Source organism: Xiphophorus maculatus, chromosome 22, assembly GCF_002775205.1.
Source record: "Xiphophorus maculatus strain JP 163 A chromosome 22, X_maculatus-5.0-male, whole genome shotgun sequence".
Taxonomy (NCBI): domain Eukaryota; kingdom Metazoa; phylum Chordata; class Actinopteri; order Cyprinodontiformes; family Poeciliidae; genus Xiphophorus; species Xiphophorus maculatus.
In genome coordinates this window covers 23,876,836-23,901,562 of record NC_036464.1, presented here as the reverse complement: position 1 = coordinate 23,901,562, position 24,727 = coordinate 23,876,836, and the positions used below count along the sequence as shown (strand labels likewise).

At 38.1% G+C, this 24,727-nt stretch overlaps 2 protein-coding genes across 2 annotated transcripts; one reads left to right on the top strand and one right to left on the bottom strand.

Moving 5' to 3' along the window:
- Nucleotides 1-412: 412 nt before the first annotated feature.
- Nucleotides 413-18,225, top strand: LOC102230398 (N-acetyllactosaminide beta-1,3-N-acetylglucosaminyltransferase 2-like). The gene is made up of 3 exons (XM_023328019.1): nucleotides 413-610; nucleotides 10,454-10,604; nucleotides 15,142-18,225. Exon 3 carries the CDS (start codon nucleotides 15,165-15,167, stop codon nucleotides 16,356-16,358), a length of 1,194 nt encoding a protein of 397 aa, XP_023183787.1. The 5' UTR covers nucleotides 413-610; nucleotides 10,454-10,604; nucleotides 15,142-15,164; the 3' UTR covers nucleotides 16,359-18,225.
- Nucleotides 18,226-21,988: 3,763 nt separating this feature from the next.
- Nucleotides 21,989-24,727, bottom strand: LOC111606496 (centrosomal protein of 63 kDa-like). The gene has a single exon (XM_023327008.1). The coding sequence runs from the start codon at nucleotides 24,241-24,243 to the stop codon at nucleotides 22,369-22,371; it is 1,875 nt and encodes a 624-aa protein (XP_023182776.1). The 5' UTR covers nucleotides 24,244-24,727; the 3' UTR covers nucleotides 21,989-22,368.

Genomic DNA, 24,727 nt, shown 5'->3' with positions numbered 1-24,727 from the left:
AGGACATGTCGTCAGGACATAGCTACTTAGCTTACACACTTTCGGTCTCCTGGTGACTCTTAAAAGAATGTAAGAAGAGACGTCCTGGCTTAAAAATAGATTTCAAATACCTCATGAATCTAATAGGCTACTGAAATAAGCAGGGAGTCCCACTTACTCTGAAGCTCGTGATTATACAAAAAGGTGTTTCCAGAATTTGATGTTATTGTTTGAAAATGATTTTTGACCTATTTAGAACATTCACGTCAGCTGCTTAGCGACAGGTATGCTTTCACCGTGGGCCACCCAAACTCCACTGTGGTCATCAGTTGACTTTGAGTGGCTACACCTGGCCAACAGGATTAAGTTTCAGCTGCTTCCGGAAGCTATATAAATGCGGTAGCTCGCGCATGTGCTCCTCCCAGTCGTGCGCGCGAGCGAGCGCGAGCGGCAGTCTCTTTTGAAGCGACTGAAAGTTGGTCTGCAGACTTTGTTCAGCCGTTACCGAGGGGACCGGGGAGACACCGAACAGGGCAACAGACGACAGCGGAGAGACTTATGGATTAATTTTACCCCCCCCCCCCCGCCATTTTTAGAAGACTTTCTGTAGATAAACAACGGCGGAAACCTGGTGAGTTAACCCGCATTGGTCGAGTTTTGCTCTTCTGAGCGTTGGGGATTACTTCATAACGAGTCGCTGACAGTAGTTAGTCAACCTGTTCTTCACAGTTCAGCCTTTAAAGAGGGCTACCGTAAGCAGAAGTTACTAAACCTATAAGCAAGGTTAATGGTTACACGTCAACTCTGTTTTGCTATATTACAGCAACTTGGCGAAAGAAGGAAACTTGGAACACTCGGATAAGATGAAAATTGAAGTCACATTGTGAAAACATCTGACTTGGTTTCTAACGTGGTGCAAAACTGGATCCAATTCTCTTTTGCCGCATTTCAAAGATTGAACAAAAAAAAACTTTGTCATCTAACTCGACTTTTTATTTATTTATTTTACAAATCCAAGAATTGAAGTTCCTATAATTTCACGAGTCATTTTGCGAGGTTTCTGTTCAGGGACGTGTGCGTCATCTCTATGGTGACCCTGCTGAGACAGAAATATAGTCACGCTTGGCGAGCATCTCGAGTCTTCTTTGCCTTAGTATCTGTTTGGCACGAAATGAAGCCAGTTACCGAAGTTATCCGGTTATTGAGTAACAACACACAGTGAAGACTGGGCATATAGAGCAACAAGCAAACGGAATGTTGACAAAAAAGACCATTTTTTTTGTGGTCTTTCTGTAAGAAACCTTTGATGGATAGTTCGTAGATTTTGTGAATCCTTTTACATGTTACTTGACATCGTGAACTCTTTTACACTACTCCCAAATGTGTAAAAGTGTAGCTGCTGTGCATCAGTTGTTACTTTTGTTAAAATTAGCTTAGTGGAAAACAAAACTATTTTCTGTCAGCTCTTGGTCGTCACCCTTCTATGAAATCCCATTTATAGTACAAGTAATCATGTAATGTTTAAGCATTTGCCATAATGCTTTGAAGCAACTTCCACCTGGTTTGGTGTTTCCAGGGTGCAGGTCTTTTTGTTGCTGCATCATTTTATTTTTTACTGAGTCTTTATATAGTTTTGTACCACTATTTTGTTTTAGCAAAGAAATACACAGTCAGTACCAGGATGTTGTGTATGAAAGGATTTGTTTGTTGTTGTAAAATGGAAGTAGTAGGGGACAAAATTAGCATTTAAAAATGCTAAAGGGAAGAGTCTGTCCAGAGCAAGACATTTCCATTTCCTGGGTACATTTTTGCACAACTGCACTGTGGCACACTTGCTGTACATATATTTACATATACATATCTGCATTTTTTGAATCTTTGCAAGGACTGCTCTTAAGTTGCTTTTTATATTAACAGCATTTTATATTTTTTACAATTTATAGCATTTTATATTTTATTTTTTTATTTTTTATTTTATCTACAACTACTACTCAGTGGTAGTTGTTATTGTGTCTTGTCTCTATGCTGTAACTGTGAAGTAATTTCCCTGCTGGGATGAATAAAGTACTTCTATTCTATTCTATATTCTATTCCATTTTGTTTTGTGAATCATCCAGATGCTAAAATTGAACTTTCTTGACTTGTTTGTTAACCTGGAGCAGGTCAAAACTTAAAAAATATATAGCCTTATTAAAGGATTGGACTAACTGTTTGTGACGGATTTGGAGAAAGTAGAAATATGAGTATGTGAGATTAAATTTATTACTGGAAGTATTAGTTTCTGAAAGCATATGTTCTTTGCTTTGGTCATCTTTTGTCAGCTGGAATAATATTTTACTATTCAACCTAATGTTTTATGTCGAATAATACTTGGCATCAGGCCAAATGCCAGCTTTTTTGCTGTGCATAGTTTGGATTACTTCTGTAGAAAATAAAATCCTTATCTAACTTCTAGTGGGTTTCCAGCTGAGGTGTAAAGCGTTTTAACTAAATGCCACCGCTAACATAAGGCTGCTTTTTTCTCTATCTTTATTTTTTTTTAGATGTATAATTTCTCTTCTAATTTTAAGGTCATTAATTTCAGTCCTTCTTAAATGGGGAGTCTTGGTGATACCCATGGGTGCTGCCAATTATATTGAAATCTCATTAGGTCTGTACTATATTCACTTTCTCATTAACACAGATGTCTATACTTTCCTGTTTATGCAAACTGCAGCATAATCTTTTTACTAGTAGTTAGTAAATTGCAATATATTTTCTCAAGCAATATGCATAGAAATGAATTATTATTTTAATCATAACTGTCTTCTGTTTTTTTTATTTTATTTTTGTAACCATGATGTCTGATATGAAATTTTGATTCAGTTTTACAAAAGAAACATTAGCACAAATATCAAAGGAGGGTCAATTATTAATAATGCTCACTGAGCTGTGCTTGACTTTGGTGCTTCAGATGCAAATTAATTGCAGGGCAATTTATCAATAGAGATGGTCCACATGTATTTTTGATTGTCCTGTAGAGCAGTGTATCAAATTGCCATCAAAATATCAGTATGCAATATTATCGCAAAAGGACTTCTTGGGTGTTATATTTGATGGCTTGTTATAATTTAGTTTTTTTTTTTCATACTCTGACAATTTATTCGTAGCTGCATTTCCATTGAAGATGTGTGCAAAACCTTGTCGATATTCCGCTAATGTAAAAATAAATAAAAAAAATGTAAAAAAAAACACAATTTTTCAATTGCCATTAAATAAGAAACAAAATTAAAAATCACATGGGAATAAGTTTGTTCATATGATGACATTAAAAAACATGCTGCGTCATTGTCTTACCACTTCCTGTTGTCGTCTTTGTTGTTTCTGCCAGTAGGGACATCTGGTTGTTGATCACGTGACTCATGTGATGGACATAAAAGTGTTTCCATTGCAGTTTTGTGAACTATGCTAGTTTCAATACAGTCATCCTAGGGGGGAAAATTCCCTAGTTTCCCTTAGGCAAATCTATTTTCATAATTCAAATTTCTGCTATTTTACAGTCAACGGAAACGCAGATACAGATGCTAACTTATGATACAGATGCTAACTTATGATCACTGCAAATTCACTTTAATGGCATCAAGTTGCCAAATCAAATTCATGCTTCATTTTTACAAATGAAGACAACATGTACTTGATTGTGCTACAAAATGACACAATGTGCTTTGAAAACAAATATCACCCCATTAATGTGAAACCAAGGTAAATGTATCTTGGCATTCAATAACGATGTTGGTGTTTGATCAGGAAACAAATATCTTTTTGCCTATAAAAAAAACGTGACTTGTTCATATGATGTGCTGCATCATCCTGAATGAGCATGTGTTTTTTTTGGCTAAAACATGCAGGATTTGACTGTTGTATTGTTCTGTTTGGGGAACTGAATGTATCGTAACACACCCCTCTGTAGGGATGTTCCTGTAATTCAATGTTGACACCACCCAGAATGCTTGCAAAGACATTTTTTTAAGTTTTACATAGCTCTCTGTCCTCTGTACTGGAGATAAAGTCTGAGGAACTTCATGTGGATATACGGTTTACCTACATTGCCGAAAGAGCAGTAAAATATGTATAGAATCTGACCAATATATGGTTGTTGCATAATTGTAGCCATGTCTAGGCTCTTCCTCAGTCTTCTTCAGACTTCCTGTTCTCAGTTCCTGAGGATGTGCATGGTCCTTTCAACCAATAATAGCTCACAATGGCAATAATCTTACAAGGCCCAACAGAGACATTGATTCTAAAGTAAATGGACAGCTAGCTACAGCAAAGAAACATCAAATATTTACTGGAAGTGACCATCATGATGCTTGTTACAACAGTGTTTTACAACTCGATACACCTTTAGCGTAAAAAGCATCCAAGCAGCTGTTATCGTTCTGCTCGACTTAAAGCATCATTTGACTCCATGTCTTGGTTTCTGGTTTCACACAGACGTTTGATTTGCTCTGTGCTTTTCATTCTTATTAACATGTTCTAAAACAGTCAGGCTGCAAAATAGCATCTGTCTTTTCCTTTTTTTGTAATAAGGCAGTATCTTTGCAATCACTACAGTGATGTTGAAGTGTTTGCCCCCTTACAGTATTTTGTTTTTGCTTTTTTTTGTCACTCTGAAATAGGCCTGTAACAATTCAAATCCTGTTGCTGACATGTACATTAAAGCAATAAATGTTTGGGCAAGGCGAGAGTTCATTGATTAAATTGACTGACGATAATATATAAACTAAAAGCTGGAGTATAGACATTTTTTATAAGCGTATTTGTGAGCCTGCCTCTTTATTATTACATTAAATATAATTTCAGATTTTTGTAAAACTTTTCTTCAGGTTAACTTAGAAAGTGAGCTACTATGTTACAAGTAAATTTTCTAAGCTACAGAAAAGTTATTATTAGGGATGCTCAAATGTGGAAAAATTGGACTGAAGCTAATATCCGATAGCAACACTGCTGTTATGCTAGATTTACCAATATTTTATCTTATACATTTTTTTTTATCAGTTTACTCGATTAATCTATAGAATACTCGATTACTAATATATTCGTTTACAACAGCCCTACTCTGAAGTGTTTCAGATAATCAAACACGAATATTGTAAAAAAACAAAAAAAACATAACCAGAGTAACTGCAAAAACAGTTTTTTTTTAATATCATGAATAAAAATACAGAATTTACGGTCTATCAGAAAACCCTGCAGGAGAAAGTTCAACCATCAGTACAGGACAGTGTACACAGTCACACTTTCAATAAGCAGGAGGAAAAATACTCTAAAGAACAGTAATAAGGACACATCTGAAAGACTGAAACACAGTTTTGGAGTGGCTATGCCAATGTCTGGACTTGAATCCAACTCAGAATACTGTACAAAGTTTGACCATAAACGTGCCATTCAAACTCAGAAATCCTCCAACATGGCTGAGAGTGGGCAAAATGCCTTAAGACTTGAGTTTTGCGGTCAGTCATTGTTGTTGACACACCACACCATTAGGTTTCAGCTAAAGTTTCTTTCACTAGAACTAGTTTGATGTGAAATGTTTATTCAGTTTCCAATTTTAGAAAAGTCAAGCTCACACCTCTGTAATGTGTTGCTGTTTTTCTTTTTCAGTTTGTGTTTATCTATTTAAACCTCGGTTAGTTGATTTTGACTAATTGTGCTCGAGTTAACTCAGTTTTATTTGTAAAACGATGACTTGTGTTGACATGCCTGGTTTACCGCTGTCTGTTTTGGGGTTAAATTGCGTTGAGGACAAGTAAATGAGTCACAGCAAAGGGAGAGGCGACCTTTAGAGTGGGGAGTCAGTCACAAGTATTTGTTGATAATGAGAAATTCCTTTCTATTTTAGGGTGATGTGCCATCATTGATGACTGCATGTTTCTTTCATCACTATTTTGTAGTGTTGGTCACCTTAATTTATTCCTCCTTTACCTAATTAGAACATCCTGTTACTTTGAAACAAATATAAAGAAGTCAAATAGTTTCTAATCTAAACAGCTGTTCCTGTGTTTTGTGGCTTCCTGTCAAATAAAGACAAAGTGAATAAACATAGTAATAAATCCCGCTTGTCTGATGAAAGCTAAAGCAGACATTTAGTTTTTTTGTGATTACTGTTTTACGTTAGATGTTTGTTGGCCAGACTGTATCAGAATTATGCCCTCTTCACTTGCAGCCTTCAGGCTATTTATGGAGCTCTTGACTTTGCACCATGTCACTATTATTCACTAAAACTAAAACTCTATCCTCCTCTGACCACTCCCGCTCCCACGTAATGCTCAAAATACCTCTCACAATCTCAATTAGGCATTTACATCATGTGTTTGTACGAGGTAAGGCAGGACTCGTGGTTTAAATAAATTAAAATTACTCTCAAGCAAATTCTCTCAGCTTTAGTTCCTTCTAATTGTGACTGGGATTATGTAATATTTTTGATTTAAACAAAGAAATGTAGCCACTCAGTTTTTTTTTATGAAATCAATTATAGCTTCTTTTTGTATATAATTTTTAGACCTCTTTTGGATATGCAAAGTTACCAGCAGTGCTTCAAATTTTGCATTTTTCTCATATTTTGGTGACAATTGTTTTTTTTTGTTTTGTTTTATTTCCCTCATGGTATTGGAGGATGTCAGTCTAAAGTTCAGTGGGTAATTTTAGAAGTCGACCATTTGAAGTAAACCAGTAAAATAAAAATAGATGCTCTTTAGATGAGTGATTTATAAAAACAAATGGAGAGGGAGAGAGAAAATCTGGCTATATATAAAGCTCAGGATGCCAACACGATAAGCAAAAGCTCTTTGTTTTCTGCTTTGTTTTTGGTCGTATACAAATGAAGACACTTTGCTTACTTTTGCATGTTGTAACTTTAAAGTCGGGTGTCTGTCCGTGGGCCATTTGCTTTTCTCTACGCAACTTTGTTGTATGCACAATGTTGGGAAGCATTTTATGATCTTAGTTGTTAGAAAACCAAAACAGATAATGGCCATTATCAATCAGCTGCTACTACATATCCTCAAACAGATGCACTGGTTTTTAAAAAGTTTAGACTTCTTTTTAATCGACATTAACGTGCAACGATTTATTGGAGCTGACTTTCCTAATTTTGGGTGATTGGTGATCGGCTGATTTTTACCCTCCGCTCTTATTTACCTCAGCAAAGGTCTAAATATCAACCACTGTACTTTTCTGCTCTCCTGTGAGAGATGTGACTATTAACTGTTAACAATAGTTAACTATTGCAGTTAACAATAGTCAACTTGGCAACTTTCATGCTACATTTAGCGACATTTCAGACAAAAAATTGGTATGAGCTAAAGTTTAGTATCGGCAGGTCAGGCTTTATAAAGGTCAGTGTTAGGTGATTGGCCAGAAAACTGCACCCCTAATTGACATGGTTTTCAACGTTTAAAGTTAACTTACTTTCCATTTTTGCAGTCTTGTTCTTGTCAAATGAAAACAACTATTATTTGCTTGTGTTGCATACTTGCACTTGAATTTGCTTATTTGCTAACAGCTTGAAAGAAATTTGCAAAACAATTTTAATAGAGATCCAGCTACTAATCTCTGCTTTAAGGTACCTGGAGACAGTGGCACACAACACAGGGGAGAAACACAAAGTTAACTACAAAACCAGAGCTTTGTAGTTAACTTGTGGTCCCCAGTTGGAGCTTGTTGAATATGGAGAAGATCTGCAGAGGCAGAGTTGAATATTAAACTAAAAAGCTTTAACAATTTGAAATGTTTGTCCTCATGGTAAACAATTTCTTAAAAATATCAATGCAGTTGAAGTTGCGTAACTCTTTGGTTCATGTGGCTGGTTAGGCATGCTTTATCTGCACTCTGCAAAAGCTTGTTGAACTTGTTCCAGCAAAGTGCACAGGCCTCAGAACTAGTGATGCCATATCTGCACCCCTCATCCAACGGTTGGCACTATGAGCTTGTTTGCTTTTGATTTTCTGTTTGTTTCCTTCACCTCGGTCTCTTAAAGATGCTTTATTGCTGTGATGCTAACAGGGACCCACGATAACCAAAAACATGGCAAACAGATCTCAAATAACATTATCTAGTGAAGGCAAACATGTACTACCTGCTGTTGGCATGAAATAATGCACACCAGCAACATGCAGCATTTTCCCTGGAAAACTAGGGCACATGGGTGGTTGTTACAAAATTAAGTTTTGCAACTTAACTTTGGTTAAGCTACAAAAATTCAAAGGTGCATGAGGAGGAATCTAATTTCAGAGTAATAGCGTTTGAGACCAGCAAACTAGTGTTGGGCGGCGCAATTGGTGCGCATCCCTTCCCGCCCAGTTTAATGCATCAACTATAAACCTAGCTTAGTCTGTCTTTACTACCAATGTTCCTGGTTTCTAAAAAAAAAAAAAAAAACGTACAGAAAGCAAACAAAGCGTAGCCTGGAGGGGGTGGGGAGGAGAGCCAATAAAGCCTGGTCATGTAAGCCTGAGCAATGAAATATTTGAATCAAAGTCGGTGCTACTGTTCATTTTTCCATTTCAATCTTTTGACCTCAGACTAAAATTTAAAAGATTTTTTTTGTATCAGATTAAAAAAGAAATAACTTCTTTTATCTTTTTTTTTTTTAATTTGTGGTTATCAATAGAAAATAGAAGGAGAGAATGAATCACGGATTACCTACCTACTTAAAATACCTTATTTTTCTTTTGCTGTCACAAATATGATAACCTACATTAAATTGAACTGTATGTAATTGAGTATGGAGCTGTATTTATTATTAGATTACATTTACCTTTTTTGTAAAGTGCATAGAATACATTTAGTGTGAATAAGCGTTATGCGAACTTCATTGTATTCATAGCAGCATCTCTGTGTTTAGGGTTTGTTCTGTGGACATATGCTTTAGAGAAAACGTCAAAGTTTGATCTAAAGATCCAAAATTGTTTGCATAAACATACTAAAATCGCTGCAGATCTGCATGTATTAACTTGTCTAAAGAAGTGAAACTCAGAAACAGCGCTACCCTTCAGTGAAAAATATGACTATAAACAACTGAAAATTAATGGGAACGTTTATTAGACCTGAAAAGTCTGCTCTCTGTTTTGAGAAGAGCACCTGAGACACTGTTTCTATTAAATGCAGCAATCAATCTTTTCACTCCAATAACACGCTGTACAACATTACGAGTCGTGTCTGTTTCAGATTATGGATCGGCTGCATAATGTAAGATTTTGATAGGTTTTCATCTTCCTGCTGCCTGCATGTGCTGGCGAGCCGTCGGGATGTTTACCCACATACGGAGAGGATTCTGCAGTATATTGATTTAATTTAGCAGAAATCTGATTTTCAACAATTAAGATGGAAGATTAGAGCAGCGTCTCCACCCAGAGAGAACATCCTGGATAGAGCTGATCATGTTAAATGGAAATGATCAATGGCTATCTAATGCACCCTCCAGCTTGGGATGGTCAAATGGTCAATGCCCACTAAACCTGTCACAGTTAGCAATAAATCGATAAAAAAAAAAGAATCTATGACAAATCAAAACGAGCTTGATAATTTCCATTTGCATGATTGTTTTGTTTGTGTGTCTCTCTCTCTACCACCACGTCTTCAGACTGGTGGATTGATCTCAATTAGCCCCTTTGTCAAGGACAATTTTCTTTACAGACTTCATAATTAATGTATTTCTTGATTTGATTGTTTTGTTTGTTTACTTTGGATATTTAAAAAATGTCTTGCAGTTCCAATGTTAAATGTTCCTGAGAAATGATAGCTTATTGATCTTTGAGAGGGTGTACTTGCATTATGGAAAAATAGTTTCAAAACATTATCGTTTATTGCAATAATGTCTGGGACAATTTATCTTCCAGCAAAATGTATTGTGACAGGCCTGAGGCCTGCTTACAAAGTCTATACTAACATACATTAAGGCTGAACTTAAAATGCAATCACTGACTTATAGTTTCATTAAAGAAGCTGTAAACAAGGGGGTGTCCAAAAGCACTTCATTTGCCTTCATTTGAAAACATTTAGCCAAATATCAATATAGGAGTTAAAATCAGATTTGGTTCTGCCAAGGTGGACTTTAAAGTGCAAGTCAATGATTAAATGTGGTCCTAGTTACCATGTCAATCGAAGGAAACGAGAAAGCTTGGAAAAGATGATCACCTTGTGTTGCATATAACAAATTTGTAAGTAGAGTTTAATCTAGAAGTTGTAGGTTTGTCCTAATCGATTTAATTCAATCTTGAATTGTAGGTTGGGGAGCCGCACAAAATCAGTCCAGGGACCACAAAAGGCCCTCGGGCTCCACTTTGAACACCTTCGCTCTAAAGATTAATACTGATAAACTGTATCTTATTTTAATTCTGTCCGGAGACTTCGTTAAAACATGTATGAATAGGATAAATGCAAAATAAGGTAGTTTTCAAAAATTATTTTATTTTGTTTGTGTTTTTGTTTTTAGGTTTAGTCCCCCTCATCTGGTCCTTCCCAACCTTCCTACCCTTTATCCCCATTGGCTCTTGTTCCCAGAGGGCGGAGATAAGCATGGGGTAAGACAGCTGAGACTAAACGCCAAGACAACGCCAGCTGAAGAGGTACACTCACCTGCACTGGTAAGATCACTCGCTGTGTATGTTAATGCATCTCTTTGACAGAACAGGTGTTTCCTAAAGTTAATTTAAATCTGAACATTAATGCTAGGAGGGGATTATTTACTGATAAAAGGGAAGCTCGGGTGTTTGCTCAGTGATACTCAAAGACAAACAAGTCTTCAACCTGCCATTGTTCCCCGGTGCTCCACACCCACACATACAGGTGTGATGCCTCGTCTCTCTAAAGCTGCTGTCTGCATTCAAACTGATCGTAGCATGAAGTGATTTGTTGGTGACACGTCTATAAAACGACCACAAACTAACCAAGTACCTTGTTGTAGCATGTAAGCTAGTGTATTAGTATTTTATTATCACCTGGTTTTTTTTTTTTTGTTGTTGTTTTTTTTTTAAACCTGTGGCATAAAAGGCAAACAATGAGGGGATTTTTTAGTTGATTTTTACACCATCAATGGTTATCAATGGAAATAATTGTAACAATTGATTGCTTGACTTGTTCACTTTTTTAAAAATCTTATAAACCTGCTTAACTGCTTAACCAGCTGAAGCAGACAACCTGTCCAGGAAGGTTGAACTGTAAATAAAGTTAAATTATTAGTCATGTAATTGACTAATATTTCTGCAGAATTTGTAATTGTTTAAAGAATTAAAGCCTAAACAGGAGAGCGTTATACAAATGCAGGCCACCATTTAAAAGGTAGAATATTGTCACCTTTTCTCTTCAGTTTGCATCTGTCTGTTCTTTCTGTCACTCTAAATGATTGCCAGACTGGTTGTTCTGGTCAATGACAGTCTTGTTAATCGTTTAATATGCTGATGATTCAGTCATTCTACTGCACTACAATGCTGCTCTCCAGCTTTGTAGAGCATGACTAATACAGGGTTTACTTTACTGCTTTAGGAAACATTGGAACAACAATTTTGTTTTTTTTAATGATGATTTCTTTGACTACAGAGATGTTTACATGTGGTGCTTTTTCTATGCACTTTTAAATAATGGGAACCAACTAGGGATTCAGCTAATGATTATTTTAGCAATTGATTAATCGATTATTCTGACGATTATTTGGATACAAAAAAACTGGCACATTCTCCATATTTTTCATTTAACCACATTAGCCTCCTTTACACAATATTAGAAATGTATTAAAAGATGCAAATAAACAATTACATTCCCTTTTTAAATCAGAATAAGACACGTTTTTGCCTAAAATACAGCAATTTTTCACTGTTTGCTTGACCATTTTTTTCTGAAATTAACTCATAAAAATGGACAAGGAGAGCAGTGACAAACATCTGTACTATGTTCATAGCAGAATTTCCTAATATAGGTTTAAACTGCAACAGTAATGAAGTGTGAAATTTAGAAGTATATTTGTACTTTGAGTAAGAGCTCATATTTGTCACTCTATTTTTATGTGTGTGTAACTTCTAGCTTGTTGTTTTGATGTCAACTTTCTCATGTTGGTAATCCAGCAGCCCTGCTTTTATTAACAAGCCAGCCCCCTCTCCCACTCATTTCCCCGAAGTCCTTGTGTCTGTGTGGGATGCACTCGACAGGAAAGCATAATTATCCAGAAGGAAAAGACAGGAAAATGAGTCACCAGAAGAGCGCTTGTTTATGCTTGTCTCTGTCGGTAATCTGATGCCGATTAAACCCTTGTTGTACAAATTTTTCCAGTCATATTTGAGTGAAAATCAAGGGGAGAAGTGTCATGCAGAAAGATGGGTTGGCTGAGGCACAGAGAGGAGAATGGAGAGAAAGCAGTGCACAGTTGTTGCTAGGAATCTGAGAGTGAAACATAATACACCGGCAGGAAGTAGTCAGGCAGTGGGCCAGAAGATGGTGAACCCACTGGTACGTTTTAAACTCTCTATTTAGCCGTTACTAATCTTTTTAATATTATTAAACTAGAGAGCAGTATCATTATGTGTATTTAAGATTACTGTATATTAAATGTGGCCCAATTTTAGTTTAGCCAGTTTGAAAGATTTGGTTGCTATTGTCGTGTTATTACAAAGAGTGCGCTGAGTCAAACTGTATCATCGTTATTAGTTTATTCAGGACCACCAAACTTCCAGCGTGGGCTTTATTATAACAATCAGTGTCACCTGGACTACCCGAGCCTGATGCTCTTTTATGATGTCATCACAGGTGGCCATTTGTAGTTTTTAACCATGTGTAACATTAACACCACAGCTTTTGGTAGACTTCCTTCAGTTTCTGAAAGTTTTCCGATCTAATACCTTTTCTTCCAACCATATTGAAATATTTGCAGTTTTTCTTTCAGTCTGAAACATGTTGAAGTTCCCATTGTCATGTTCATAACGACATTTTAAAAAATTCTGTAGAATGGCTAAAATGATTATTTCAATTATCGATACATCACAGTTAATCTGATTAATCATCTAATTTAGTAATCGATTAACCGTCAACAAATTTATTGATGGATTAATTCATTGGAGCATACAGATTCAAAAATGTAATTTGCTGTAAGAACATAGTCAGAATGTTAATGAAGCCAAAACTGTACAAAACATATTTGTTGTGTTTATATGTTTGTGTTTACAGATGAACATTTGTTAGTATGTTCATCTGGTTCAAATTTATTAAAAGAAATTTTATTGTATTTTGGACAATAAAATTTTCTCATTTAAAATTGAACTTTTAATTTTATTGTATTTCTAATATTAAATTTAAAAAAAGTAATACATTTTTTAAAGTGGTTAAATTAATTTTTTTAATTCAGAATTATTAATCAGAATAATCTACTACTAAATTGTTCGTCACAGCCCTAGTTTGTAGTCCAAAAAATCTGAGATAGTTAAATGACAGTTTTTATTTGTATATGTGTATAGCTTGCACATATACAAGCTATACATATAGCTTGTATATGTTATCTTACGTTCACACCAAACGCGCCTCGTGCGTCAAAAACGCGCCTGACGCTTCAAGTTTGACGCGTGTGCACTTTTGGTGCGTTCACAGCAAACGCATTTTGAGCATCGAGCGCGTCTGGCTTACAATCAAAGTCTATGTGGAGCGTCGGACAAGTTGGATGCGCTCCAAATGGTTCAAATTGCCCTGTGCTAGACACTCGAAACGTGCCGCAACGGCCCTCGATGCGCCTCCACGTAGACTTTGAATGTAAACCAGACACGCCTGACGCTCAAAACGCATTTGGTGTGAACGCACCATTAGGCTGGGCTGGTCTCTATCTCTTAGGTTCAGTAAGGGGTAGGCAGGGCACACCCTTGATTCATCGCCAGTCCCTCACAGGAGCCAACAGAGATGCAGAACAAGCAGGCAAGCATTGTGACACATGCAGCTGTCATTCTGCTTTCGGTTTATAACGAACATGGAACCAGATACCCTAAAAAAAAAATTAACTGAATAAAGAAAAATTCAATTTCAAAACGAAAAAGTTGCCTGAATATTTCCGGTAAACAATGATGCTGTCTTGAGACCTTTTTCAAGTATCATGCAAGTTCACTCACCTAAAAATCTGTAAACTTTTATCTTTTTTTTTTTAATAGAGATTTATTGTACATTAGAGCAAAAGATACAGTGCATGGGTAAAAAAAACAGAAGATGTTTTAATGAATGATTATTAACTCTGTGTGTGAGAGAGAGTGTACAAGCAATAATGGTGATATGAATGACATCAGTATGTGGAGCAATTAAATAAGTAATAATAATGACCATAATAATAATACATCAATAAGTTATCTGAGAGGCAGGTAAATGCAGACATACAATGGATCAATTAATAGTAAATGCATTATTTCTACCAAGTGCAGTTTGTTATATTGCATACAGGGACTGCATGGGATGGGAAGGAAAGAATAATGCAGAAAAGGGGAAAAAGAAGAGGGCAAAAAAGGGCAGGGCAAATCCGGCAATAATAATAATGCAGAAATCATGTTATTTAGAAATTGGACCATTTCAATTTATCATGTGATTAATAGATTATTTGCAACAGGCTAACAGCTGCAGCCAGTGTACCTCTTTTTGTTTTTTTTTGTAAATGTGGTGTAACATTTGACTTTGTAGCCTTTAAAATGCTAAATATTCCGTTTTTTAAATTCTAGGCATATATTAGCTTGTTTTCTATAGGAGAACACATCGAGTTATGCTTCATATGTCTTTAAATTCTGAAGAAGCAGTTTCTTGAGTTTCAGGAGATGTGGTTTTCAAACTCCCTAACTACCAGTCTTGTATTCAATCCTCCTACGGTCTTTTGTCATGGTCGGATAGGGGAGGCTGGGGCGATCGTCAGTCTGTCAGTTCCCAAAACCACATTAAAAAACCTCGTAAAAGAGTAAAAATCTTGTGGAGTAAAAATCTCTGATTTCTTAAGACCCCAGGTGAGTTGTTAGGGTCTTAAGAGAAAATGTGTAGTTTGTACATTTTGCTTTCCCATCATATGCCTTTTTATACATTGAAGTTGCTTCTGCATCTTTTCTTCCTGAAACTAAACAGTTCTTTGATGCTGTGAGTTTTCCCCAACTGATCACAGTTCTGTTCCTGTCTCTGTAGGTGGTGTCCGGTGGAAGACTGCCATGGCATTACTGCGTTGGAACCTAAAGCTTATGGTGACACTGATGATGGTCAACCTCTTTATCTTCATCCTCATCACCCGTAACAGCAGCACAGACAAAGATGGCCATCGGAAGCCCACTGTTCCCACCGATCCATTCTGGACCAAGCTGGCCCCCAGCTCCCCCTACTGGAACCGCCAGCAGCAGATTGTGGACCTTCAGCACAATCCCATCATCACCTTGAACTCCAGCATTGCAGACTTGCCCGACTGGCTCAACGACACCAGTTTACCTTCCGACCCCTGCCAGCCCAACCTCAGGGTCAGAACTCAGGTTAAAGACTACAACTCTTTACCGAACCGCTTCAAGGACTTTCTGCTCTACATGCGCTGCCGGTCCTACCCCATCCTCATGGACCAGCCGGACATTTGTAACGACCCCCCTTTCCTGCTCCTCGCCGTCAAGTCCCTGGCGCCGCACTTTGACCGACGACAGGCCATCCGCCAATCCTGGGGTTCGGCTGGCGTCGTCGCCAACATGACGGTGGTCACTATCTTCCTTCTGGGGAACACCACAGCTGTGGACTACCACCCAGATCTGTCCGAGATGCTGCAGTTCGAGAGCCGACGACACAAAGACATAGTGCAGTGGGACTTTAGAGACTCCTTCTTTAACCTGACGATCAAGGAGCTCCTCTTCTTGGAGTGGATCCAGACCCGTTGCCCTGGCGCCCGCTACATCTTCAAAGGCGACGACGACGTCTTTGTCAACACCTACCGTATCCTGGACTTTCTCAAGGGCCTGTCAGGGCCCAAAGCCAGGGATCTGTTTGTGGGTGACGTGATCACCAATGCGGGGCCCCACCGGGACAAGAAGCTCAAGTACTTCATCCCAGAGAGCATGTACACCGGACCTTACCCACCATATGCAGGAGGAGGGGGCTACCTATACTCCGGAGACCTCGCCGCACGCCTGCATAACATCTCGCAACACGTGGTACTCTATCCCATCGATGATGTCTACACCGGGATGTGCCTCCGGAAGCTGGGGCTCGCGCCGGACAAGCACAAAGGATTCCGGACCTTTAACATAGAGGAGAAGTACCGGTCGAACCCGTGCGCGTACAAGAGCCTGATGCTGGTTCACCCCAGGACGCCGCAGGAGATGATCCAGATCTGGTCCTGGCTCAACCGACCTGACCTCACCTGCCAGTAATCAGACCGAAGGGACCCAGCTGGCTCGGTTTGGCCCCAAAAAGTGACATGCTTTGGGGTATATATATTTTTTTTTTATCTTGAACAGGGTCGTGACTTAAAAGTTGGCAGCTTTAAGTTAAGACTACATAAAGTTGTGGGAGAGTTGGATATTATTTTGACTTCCTCAAACTAATTCTGCTGGCTTAGATTCTTTCAAAGTGAATGTCTTCAAAAATGGATATTTATGTCACATCTATTTATAAAGGCTTTATACTGCTTAAACACTGTCAACTCCTCATGGAGTTACTGCTGTATTAATGTGGAGAAAGTTATAGGACGTATCGGTGAAAAAAAGCACCAAACAACCGGCTAGGAAAGACGATCCCGGGCAACACCTTGTAGTTTTTTTTATTTATTACCATTTCCTTGAGGCTTAAACTGTGCTGGTATTCCCGTCATCCTCCCTGAAGTATTTACATGTGACACTCCAAGCAGAGCTTCAGCATGACTTTTATTAGTATGTATTTTTAAATGAGTCGCTTATCTGATCAGAAAGAGTTGTTACAGAAATTCATAGGTGTTTCACATTGTCTGTAATGAAGATGCTTTGCTTTCACGTGTTTTTCTTTTTTTGTGGATGTTGTGTTACAGCAGACTGGGTCTCTGGATAAAATGGTGGCCTGGTTCTGTTTCGCTCAGCAGGAAGGACGGTGAGCTGGAGAAATCCAAGGATTAAAAACAACCTGGGTGTGAATTTTATTGGAGATTAGGTTTTTATTTATGAGTCGATAATCAGTGCTAAATCTTCCACCAGAATGTCTGACAAAAGAGGGTTGCGTTTCCATCCCGTCACGAAGCTGATACTGAAATGTTTACCAGTTAAATTGTTTTGTTTTTTTTTTCTAAAATGGTCCAGATTCATTTTAGGAGGAAACTATTACCTTATCAGCTTTAGAGATGGTGCTTTTTCCTGCTGGTCTTTTTTTTTTTTTTTTTTTTTTTTTTTTTAAGGAATGCTGCTTTTTTTTGTTTTGAGAATATTCATTACAGCTATTTGGAAAGTAGAAGAAATGCACTGTGCACAACATGTTAATACAGATACAAGTGTTTTTCTCTGTTAGGATTCTGATAGGAAATGTCTGAAATGTCGTTTTTAGTATGAAGCTGATCCTATCTTTTCAAACCTCACATTATTTTCTGTTAAAGAGGCTCCCCCTGCTGGTCAGGGTAACAAACTCAGGCTTGCTAATGCTTTGTATGTCTCTAGATTAGAACTGGTTTTGTTTTTACCATCAGTCCATATTTACTCTGTTGCCTCTTAGAATCCCCACACTGCAGTCGCCTGTGATTGTCTACTTTAAAATATTAAAACACTAAAACGAGCTAAAGAATCAACAGCCACTCAATTCATACTTTAAAAATAGTTTAAATACAAGTAAAAACACATTTTTAATTGTTTTCTTATCAGTAATTGGTTAAATTCTCTCTCTGAACACAGTTGGTGGCTACTTCACATGTTTACTTGGTGTCCTATTCATACATTTTAGCAAATTTTGTGACTTATGTTCTGTTTTTTTTAGTTTTTTCTTTCACGTTCTCTAGTTAGATTACATCTTGCTTTTACCTTATGTTGCTCTCTTTCCTTTTCCTCAGACTCGCCGCAGATAATCCAGTTGAATGTTTCCAAACTAAAGAGTTTTCACATCATACTTGCTTTTCTAAAACCCAAATGTTTTTTGCTCATCACAGTCGAAGCTGCACAGCAGTCGAAAATGATCACCAAACCAGATGTACTGTATGTGTGAGGATGTTCTTCAGTCGCGTTAATTAAGCTTGTTTTAAGCAAATTATTTAATTTTCAATAAAGGTATTTTTTTGTATGGTGACCTGTTATTTAAAAAAAAATAAATTGTGAATATAAAAGCTATGAAAGCTTCCTAAATAGTAAATGTCCTTCTGCTTTATAGCAAAACTTTAATAACACTTCAATAATTCGGCTCTTATAAACTGTCCCACTTGTTCTGTACCGGATTCTTTGGCAGGCTGGAAAAGTACAGGATTTGTTTGCATTTCCAGACTTCCTTTCCTTTTTTTTTTTTTTTTTTTACTCAACCCTTAATTCTGTTTCCTCCCTTTCTTTCATCCTTACTTGTTTTTGTTCCAGCTTTTTTTCCTTTCTTCCTTCCTTGTGGCCCTGCTTCCAGGGTCATCCAGAGTTCACCGTCCCGCTCATATTGCTCCAAAACAAACCAAAGTGGGCTACTTCGTTTGTGCCGTTGAAACAGTCGCTTGTGCAGCTTTCGTTTTCGAGATATTAAAAGTTATCATTTTGGCCGGTGATGTCACCAGCCCCCCCATATTGCTCCAAAACAACATGCTAGTTGCTTAAGCAAATAAAGTTGTTGCAGAGTAAAACCGGAAGTGCACGGCAGGGTCATTGGTTCAACAAAGTTCATCCAAGTAATGTACTTAATATTTAGTACATATATTTTAAATCCAACGAGTTTCATTTCATCCAATTTCTGACATTAAATTTATGTGCGTGGGCTTCAAGGATTTTTAAAAGCGCATAAAATGTTTTGCCAACTTTGACATACATGGTTCTCGCACAACGTAAACTTGGCTCCACCCACGCTGTAGTGAGCCCCCCTTGTTTTTGCAGCAGAGCAAGTGTAATTTCAACCTCTTGACATTATTCTAGCAGTCTGAAAGAAATTTTGATTTTCGAACAAGGTAAGTAAATCGATGCTCAGGTTTCATATAAAATGTTGACTCGATGCAATCCAGCCCCATAAAAGCAGGGAGGATGTATGCATGGGAAGCTTACGTGTGCATTTATTTAAATTCACAACTTATATTTGAAGTATTGAAACGTAGATAGTGAGGCACTATCTTGAAGCCTTTAGATGTGTATTAAATCATGAACACTTAAGCATTTCCACAAAGGGCACATCTTCTGAATTCAATTCAAAAATAAATTATTCCAAAGGGAAATTAATATTTAACAGGTACTTAAATTGCCAATTCACACGACTAGTAACAATGCATTATTGGCGATGTTTTCCACCAGAGCCAAAGAGCTGTGCCACAATGGACCTTACCAAGCTCCGCCCACAACCGACCCACGTGACCGCAAGTCTCACAAACAGCCTCGCAGCTCGTTGTTTCTATGTAAACATGATTAGTGCATCATTTCTAATTGATTTTCACAATATATCAGCTACTAAATGGACAGAGGATCTAACAAGTTCATGTCATCATCTGGGAGGAGGTTACTGGTTTCTCAGTCACAAGCTGGTTGCAAACCTGAGGCCAGCAGGTGTCAGTCAGTTATGGTAGATCTGAACTTTGACCTCAATATGAGAAGTTACAGACTGATAGGAGGAACCAAAGAGCTCTGTAAAGGGTAAAGGCAAACCTTCTGAAGTTGGGACATAATTAATTTAGTTTCCCATAATTACCACTGTAGAAACCATTTGTTTGTTAAAATTTTATGAAATATGTTTGTTCTATTTGATGTTTGTTGTGAATGACGTAAACTCACAAACGAACGAGGTAATTAGTCCAACGTTTAGAAACTACATGCGCCACAGCAAACACAGGTAAAATAACCTGAACAGGTGATCAACTCAAAACCACTCCTACCTTTTTACTCTCTCTCTCTCTTTGTAGTTTAAGCACAAAGAGCTTAAACTCTCAGGTCAGGTTACGATGGATTGCATCGTAACCTGAGAACCACCGTCGGTAGTCGTAATTCTTGTCATGTTACCATATTACAAAGAGTGCGCTGAGTCAAACTGTATCATCGTTATTGATTTATTCAGGACCAACAAACTCCCAGCGTGGGCTTTATTATAACAATCAGCGTCACCCGTCTACCCAAGCCTGACGCTCTTTTATGATGTCATCACAGGTGGCCATTTGTAGTTTTTAACCATGTGTAACATTAACGCCACAATTCTCTGTATTCTATTTTAGTTTGGAGTTTTAGGACAGACATTTTAGGCTTTTCCCCCTCCCAAATAAAGTTCTTTATCATTTTGTCCAGGGTTTTAAATATAGAGTGTTACAAAGAACATAAGATTGTCGTTGTTAATTTTATTGCTGAGTGCTTTTACACGGACATGCCGGGTAAACTGTAAATAAAGTGAAAACAAAACGTCAATGCTTAGTATCGCAATATTCAATAAACACAATTTTAAACATAGATTTAGGAGCTAGGCTTGACTTGACTAACTGGTTATAAGGCAAAGTTTAGTCTTAGAACACTTCGTAATGTAATCAACATCGGCATTCAAATATCACCGTGTAGCAAAACACAGCTAGCATTTTAGCATTTGGCTATATCAAATTATATATTTATTTGGTGATGTTCTCCACCAGAGCCAAAGCGCTGTGACACAATTACGTTGTGCCGTGTAATGCTGCTGCTTATGTACGTGTGATTGTATACACACCTTGGTCACCTTAAAGTAATCAATCCTGTTTGGAGTTAATCTGTTGATCCAACCCCGTTTTCTTTTTTTAGTGAGAATGAAATGACCCCATAGATGCATTTCATGCGCTTCGATGCACGGACCAATGCGTTGCACCTTTATGAGACAAAAACTGAGGTAAAGTACTATTTACATTCGAGTGAAGTTTTCACATCCATTTATTTTTATTTTCTTTATTTTGTCTGCGTGTTATGTTGTTGTCTGGTTTGATGCTTCATGGTCTAAATAACAATGAATGAATAACAATTAATTTTTATAAAATATGGCACCGAACATGCATGAGGCCCCAGAACAACTGTGGCAGTTACTATGCTGCCTAGAAAAATAATAAAGTCAGGTTTTCAACAAAAAGAGAGAGAAAAAGACATGAGAGTCAATTTGTAGCACAGTTTTTTTCCAAGAGTGGTGGGTAGACTCTGTGAGACTATCAATCATTTAGCATAGTTAGCTTAGCTACAGACTGTTGTTTGCCTCCATTTCACAGGCATTTAATGAACGAAGGAAAAGAAATTCCAAGATATTCACATATTTAACTTGTCCCTGTACCTTTTACCACATTAACAACAGGCGAGTCAGTCAGCAGCAGCTCCAATCCCAACATAACCTTTGACCCCTGTCCCAGTAAAAAAAACAGGTGAGCAACACTTTGTTCATTTACAAGCTAGTTAGCATCATTCCAGGGAATCTAGGATTTCTCTGTCTTTGCTCTTTTTACAATTATCAATATTTTTACTACTGACAGAAATTCAAACATTCTTAATAAAATGATTATAAAAAACAGCCTCCTTTCTGCTCTGCAGCCAGTCCACAGTGTTAGCTTGGCATTTTTTAACATATTTGTTGAAACTATCATTATGTTGCGAAATTATGGCATGAGAGATAATATGGGAAAAATTTATTTCCTCTGCCTTCTCCCAGTGCTATCTAGAAACAACCAATCAGAGGCATCCATCCATCCAGCCCGCCTCACGGTAGATGCTGCGCCGATCCGCCTGTCGATCTCCTGTTCCCTTCTTCCCTCATTCGTGAACAAGATCCCGGAGTTCACTGCCCCAAGTGAACTCCTCCACTTGGGGCAGGACAACCCCCCCGACCCGGAGAAGGCACTCTACCTTTTTCCGGCTCAAGACCATGGTCCCCTATAATTGGAGCACACCCTCTGGTCCCCCTTTTGAACAGGGGGACCACCACCCCAATCTGCCAATCCAAAGGAACTGCCGCCGATGTCCATGCGATATTGCAGAGTCGCGTCAGCCAACACAACCCTACAACATCCAGAACCTTAAGGAACTCTGGGCGGATCTCATCCACACCTGGGGCCATGCCACTGAGGAGCTGTTTAACCACCTCGGCGACCTTGTCCCTAGGGATTGGAGAGCCCAACCCAGAGTCCCCAGGCTCAGCTTCCTTAATGGAAGGCATGTTGGTGAGACCCTCCAGGTCTCGCTGTCATTGCCCACCTGAGACAATGAGGTGCTTAATGACGTCATTTTGATAGCCCAGAGGCAGTCAAACATAAACAACCACATCCCTTTACATTTTTGCTCTTCCAAATGAACTGATTTGAAGAGGCGGTAGATAAACAATTTTTTGGGGTTTCTTCATAGACTTTGGGTCTGAGTCCTCAGATTTCAGTTTGATATTTTTTGACTCAATGGGTGGAAATCTGTTTTTCTTTGATAAAGAGATGTCTTTAAGTTTATTTTTCAACTCCTCGTTGGTGGCATCTTGCAATTTCATTCTTGCTACATATGCACTAATCTCTGCTTCTTGGGCTTTTATCCGTCTTCTGAGAGCTTTAAATTTGGTCTGACTCACATGCACTTCATGCAATGCATCTTCTGGCAGATAGTCTAACTTAGATTTGAGATTCTTCACCTCATGCTGCAGCTTCTGCTCCTCAAGCTTGAGATCCTTAATTTCTGTCTCTTTCTCTTCCAGTGTTTTGGACAATCTGCGGTTCTCAATTCGATACATTTTTAGTTTTTCCGTTTTCCTGTCGGTGTCTGGGAGAAGTATAATATCTCCTCTCTCTTCATCTAGCCCTAACCTTTGCACCTTAGAATAAGTTGCTCTAACAACTTTAAATTTCTGAGCATTCTCATGGTGTCGCAGAACTTCCTTAGTTAGCTCTATAATCTTACAATCCTGTTCGCGAATTAAATCAGCCTGTATTCCAATTTTTCTCTCATTAGAGTAAAGTGCTTCTGTGGCTCTTCTGTTTTTTGTCACAGCGTCTTCTCTCTGCATCTTCAGTTTCATAAAATCCTCTTGTGTACGCTGGAGGTCTTTTTCAAATTTTCTTTTTCTTTCCTTGGCGATCTGAATTGTTTCAGCCAGCTTTATCTTCATCTGCTCCACTTGATTCTTCAGTAACTGATTCTCTTGCTGGGACTTTTCCAGGAGTGTCTGGGTTTCAACAACCTCTTTCTCAAGACTCGCTGTAGAAATGTCCAGTTTGTGGGTTTTTTTCTGCAGGATTGCTCTTTCTGTGTGTGCATTTTCAAATTTCTCCTGGAGGTTTTGGTACTGCAAATCTTGTTTTGACAACTTCATCTCAAAATCGTACAAAGACTTGTGTAGTGACCTGACTTCTTTTCTTAAACTCAAATTTTCTTCATCCATGTACTTGACCCGCTTCAGTGATGATTCTTCATTCTGTCGATTTCTTTTCGCCTCAAGTTCTATTTCTTGGGTAACTTTGTGTTGTTTCTGAATCTCTTCTTTTAGAGCATCGATTGCCTTATGCTTTGCATCCAAATCGAGCTTAAGATTGCCAATCGTTTTCAATTTTGTTCTCATAAGATCTAACTGCTTTTTAAGCTCGACTTTAAGGGCCTCTGATTCATTTCTAAATGTAGTTGCTTTCTGGTTAGACATGTCTAGCTGTACTTTCACTCTTTGGTTTTCATCTGTAAGCTCCCTCACCTGTTTTTCTGCGGCCAGCGCTCGTTCTTTGAACCCCTTCAGTGTTGCTATTGTATCATCCAGATGATACCCCCGTGTGGTTTCAGTCCTGAGAGCATACGTCTTCTCTGCAAGACATCGTTCCATGTATTTTACCTGACTTTCAAGTTCCTGAATTCTAGTTTCACTTTCTTGAAGTTTAGTCAAAATCCCTTTATGATTGATAGAAAGTTTAAAATGTTTAGCCTCTAACTGTTTAAATTCCTTCTTCTGCTTATAAACATTTTCCAGTTGTGTCTGTAAGTTTTTCTCAATACTTTGATTTCTCTCCCTGGACACAGAACTTTCTCTTCGCTTGATTTCTTCCAGTATGGAAGGCCGCGTTGTCTCTCTAGCTCTTCCACAATCATTTTTCAGGGCTTTCTTCTGGGACCGTGGATCATTCTCAGTTAATTGATCCGATCTGGCCTTCGTCCGCGAATCTTGCGATGAACGTTTCATTTCCTTCTTGTGTTTGGATAGCAATCGCTTTATGTCTCCTACTCACAGAAAGTAACCTTACCTTGGAACTCTTGGAACACAATGACTGTGACCGGGACTTTGACAGAGTCAAAGCCTCTCACTATGACATCACTATGTCATAATCTTTGTGCTCATGACATCACAGCAGTGCCCTAAACAATGAGAGTATATCTCACTTGAAAAGTCCATAAAAAAATTAAAAAAAAAACTGACTAAAGTCCACTTGGCCTGATTTGTCCCCAAATGCAGGAAGCCCAACCAAACAATGCGCACAGCAAAAAGCCCAGTGTTGATTTAACTCCCACAGAGGTGATTTTTATGGAGCCCTCTGGGGGACATGGGGAGATAAATGTTCTTTTACGTTCCCTCGCAGTACTGTACTGATCAGTTAATGCGGCATAATTGAATACTGTAAGCCTTTCTTACGGTGGCCGCCGTACTTTCTGCTTTAATATAAGGTTAT

What these genes read in the sequence shown, in the direction of transcription:
- LOC111606496 (XM_023327008.1), bottom strand. Translation starts at nt 24,243, where the DNA reads ATGAAACGTTCATCGCAAGATTCGCGGACGAAGGCCAGATCGGATCAA.
- LOC102230398 (XM_023328019.1), top strand. Translation starts at nt 15,165, where the DNA reads ATGGCATTACTGCGTTGGAACCTAAAGCTTATGGTGACACTGATGATG.